Below are 4259 nucleotides of genomic sequence, written 5' to 3' on the forward strand. Positions count from 1 at the left end.
GTGGCATAGCCCTCAGAATCACAGCAATTCAAACCACCACAGCATGACAGACAGACGAGTGGGAGTTGTGTGGTCACTGTTAAACACGAATCTCCTTGCGCTACGGTCCTTAAGTCTGGCTCAAAGGTGGGATTTCCGTCCTCCGATGTCATGTCAGTCAAGAGGCGGAAGCGCAGCAGGGGCGACAGGGTTGTAATGAGACGCTTTGAGCTGCGCTTGTGGGTCTCTAAGTTGGTCGACCCCGCCTCAAAGCCACGATACAATCCAATGGCTAGGCCAGGATGGCCCCCTCGCGGGGTATGTAGGACAGCCTGGCTGGCCACTGCAGTCTCTTCCCGCTAGGCAGTATCCCCCCTGTCGACCTGGTCTCCAGACACCTCTCACCCCACCGCTCCGTGGCCTGGGTTTTATTTAACACCTCCACCAGGTCTGCGCAGTTCTCGCACATCGTTCAGCCGCCGCCCCCTCCATTGTCCCCTAGTAGTCTATAAAACAGAATCCCAAATCCTTAACTGAGCCCAATTCTGTGCCGGCATGCCTTTTCACTTCTCTGGGACTTTGTTCATGCTTATCCCCTAACATGGGCCTGCTTATTTAAAAAGTACAGTAGTTGAAAGTCTCTCACTGACCAGCTTGCCCACTGCCTCCTCTCCCTTTGTTTAAGGACACTTTGATTCAATGCACACAGTTCCTGGGTTACAAACATCCAATTTAGGTACAGTCTATAGTTATACACAAACCCCTGCAAAGCCTAGTATATTAAAATTTTGATGTGTGTGCAATGGTTCATAATAACAAAAGAGCATCTCATTGTGGCATTCATTAAAGAATTATTACTCTGACTGTATTAAAAGGGGCTTCAAAAAGTTAGAGGGAAAATGGTATTCAGATAGCAGGATTTTTCCATGAAGTTTTCAAGTCCCTCATATGTCAAAGATGTTTCAATATGTCAGTTAGTGTTTCTTTAATGTTCTAATGCATAGAAAGTTACACTATGTACTATATACTAAGAAAAACTGACTAACATTAGATGCAGGTCATACCTAACTGTTTTGACTTACAAAGTCACCTTAAAGACAGACTTATGAAGGGATCTCATCTATAACTGGAGTACTGCTTATACATATCCATTATTTACATACATAAATACATTTATCCTAATCTTGTAAATCAAAATTACTCCTCACTTATCAACTATCTTGTTCTCCAATATTCTGCATTTATGACAACAGTACAAATCTACTATCCTACTGTTTTGTGCTTCATGAAGTACATCTGGCAGTAACAAATGCCGAGATGCAAGGCGAGAGCAACATTGGATGTCATGATTAAGATTAGTCAACTTGCCTGGGCTGTGATTCTCCATGGTTTGGTAGTTATATGATGATGTAATCTGGCAGTTATGTGATGATGTAATCTGGCAGTTATGTAATGCTGTGGTCAGCCTTCATTTTTGCATACTGACGATGTCTACATAATAACCTGGTCTTTGGAATCTAATCATGTCACTAAGTGAGGAATGGGTGCACTGAAAGAAAGAAAACTGAGTTCATCCAACCCCAGGTCCCTGTTTCCACAGTGACCCTTAAACCTACGCTAAGTACTTTACATAGACTATCACATTGAAAACTCATGAAAGCCTTGTGAAGTAGATACTATTATATCCATTTTACAGGTCAGAAAACCAAGGCTCAAATCACCCAGCAATCAAGAGATAGAGCCAAGAGTCTTTCTGGTTTCAAAACCTGTGCTCTTTCTGTCCCCTGACCCTACTACACAGGAGAAGGATATGATTCCTCTGTACTTCCCACAGTGCTGAGCATAGGGTCTAGTGCCTCTTGCTTATTTAACACAGAGCCTAGCACTTTTTGCTCATGATGTCTTACTTCCTTGGGAATCCTATTGCTTGTGGTCAGTCGTGGACATCTTCATTGTGAAAGCTTGAATTGTTAAATATGTCTAAAGTGCATTCTTACAGCTAATCATTAGCAGCAGTTCTTTTGTTTATAAAACCTTAAAGGAAATATTCAGACCAGAGCGAACAAGTCACAAAAAATAAATTTTGATCTGGATATATTCTTCTGTAATCACCCAAGACAAACACTTGTATGAATTAGAATATCTCCTCCACTTCGCATATCTTCACTCTCTGGATTTTCTAGCACATCCCTTTCACTGAGAGTGTAGCCCCTGAAGGGGTCTCAGCTTTCTGTGGATGACCCTACTGCATCTCCCCTGTTTGCACAGTGACCCTTAAACCTATGCATTAAGCTGCAGGGATATCTGATGCCCTTGGGACCATCACTGGCTTCAGTCCTCACTTGTTCTTCTTTTAAAACTCTAGGGGTTTCTCTTGGAGTCCTGGTGCGACATTGTAGGATGAAACACTGGACTGCAAGGTTGGTTTGAACCACAAGGTTAGTGGTTCAAACCCTCCACTCCTTGGAAACCCTATATAGGGTTGCTAGGAGTCAGAACCGACTCCACAGCACTTAACAACAACAGGGATTTCTCTTACTTTCTTGCCAGGTACTTTCAAAGAAGGCAAAGTGACAGCATCTGTCCCCCCTTGAAGAAAGAAGTGGTAACCAAAGGTGAGCAAAATCAGGCCCCATTGGAACCCCATGTTTCCATAGTCTAGGCTGAGATGGTTCCCCTGATCCGCTTCTTCTCAACATCCTGACACTTATTCTGACCATTTGGATGTGGGTTTCCATTGCTCCATTTCCAGAATATCATGCCTGACTCACTAGAAGCAGCCCTATCTCACTGTCTTCTGTGGCAGTGGTCTAAATGGTTAAACTCTCAATAACTCATATGCATGTATAGGGTTGCCATGAGTTGGAATTGACTTGAACATGAGTTGGCAATTAACAAGAACGACACTGTAAGTACCATGGAATTACCCCTTGGATATGGCCAGTCTAGATCCTTCCAGGTCCTCCGTCTCCCTCCTTCAAACATGTAGTTACACTTTGGTCACTGGAAAGATCTCTGAGCACAACACCACAGTCCCAGTTCCCCAGCATGGAACAGAGGGAAGGGACTTACCGGAGCATGACACATGGCAGCGGTTCTTGCCATGGTCACACCAGTCATTGTTCCGGATCTGGAAGAGGCCGTAACCAGTGTAGTCACCATGCAAAGTGTCGTAGACAGCCGTGGGGTTGAATTTGCTCTCAAAGTAAGCCAGGCACACCCCTATGACAGAATAGGAGATTTGAAGCTCTAAGGGAAACTAGGCAGGGGCTGGGGAGAAAGGAAGTGAGGAAAGAAGAGGGTTAAGAGAGTCTAACTCACAGTTTTCAAGGCTGTAGCCCTCAAAGTTACTCAAGCCTCCTTCATGGAGCTTCTTAGCCACGTTGCAGCGTCCTAAGACCCGAGCGCCACTTGGCACAACCAGGCAACTGATGAGGGAGAGGACCACAGATGCCTTCATCTTCTCAAGGCTCCTCACAGCTGAGCACATGAGTGGCCAGGTGAGCAGGTAGAGTCACAGATAATTTCCACAAGATCCCAGGAACACTGATTCCTCTGACGGCAAAGGAGATTTGGAGAGGAGACATGTGGAATTTAGTGTGCTGTGAAAAACCGAACTCGGGCCTTTCTTAACAAGGATACTTCTAATCCTAATTAGTGGCTTGGTGTCACTCAAACCCAGGACGCCTGGGACTCCTCCTTCTCTTGACCTCCTATTCCTTAAGCACATTATTCTCTAAAACCACCCCTTATTCTTTCCCTCTAGAGAAACCCAATGATCATTTCTTGGTTGGTCTTTCATTCGTTTCTCTTTGACATTAGTTACAAATGTTCAACTCCTCTCTTTCTTTCATTGTTCATGAAGTACATTTCGGACAACAGAGAAGAAAACATTCCACTATGGTCCCACCACTCAAGCACAACCACTACTATCATGCTGAATTATTTCCCACCTCAAATTTTATCCTGGAATACTCATATATTCCAAGTTATGCTCTTACCTTCAGATTTTCTACAAAGTAATCTCCACTGAGCTTTTTCCTTGCTGTTCACATAAAGAAACAAAGTAGGGTCCGGTCAGACATATCATTTGCTAGTGGGACAATTATCAACAAGTTACTTTGCTTAACATAGCCTTAGTTTCCTCATCTACAAAAGGGGCTAACTCCCAGAAGCCATCAAGGCAAGCAATCAAATCCCTTCAGGATAAGCCCCCCTCCAAGACTGAAATTCAAAGGGAAAACATGAGCAGTCATTTAAGCTTGCTGGCAACCACATTG

At 44.0% G+C, this 4259-nt stretch overlaps 1 protein-coding gene across 1 annotated transcript in view; it reads right to left on the reverse strand.

The window, feature by feature from the left end:
• The window catches only part of LYZL4 (lysozyme-like 4), a 30612-nt gene extending 27173 nt beyond the window's left edge, over positions 1-3439 (reverse strand). Inside the window, exons 1-2 of the mRNA XM_006868827.1 lie at positions 3301-3439; positions 3052-3201 (exon numbers count right to left, since the gene is read on the reverse strand). Of these exons, the coding sequence (XP_006868889.1) occupies positions 3052-3201; positions 3301-3439 (289 nt within the window). The remainder of the gene's footprint in view (positions 1-3051; positions 3202-3300) is intronic.
• Between the last annotated feature and the right edge of the window lie 820 nt (positions 3440-4259).

Source organism: Chrysochloris asiatica, unplaced genomic scaffold (genome assembly GCF_000296735.1).
Source record: "Chrysochloris asiatica unplaced genomic scaffold, ChrAsi1.0 scaffold00124, whole genome shotgun sequence".
NCBI lineage: Eukaryota > Metazoa > Chordata > Mammalia > Afrosoricida > Chrysochloridae > Chrysochloris > Chrysochloris asiatica.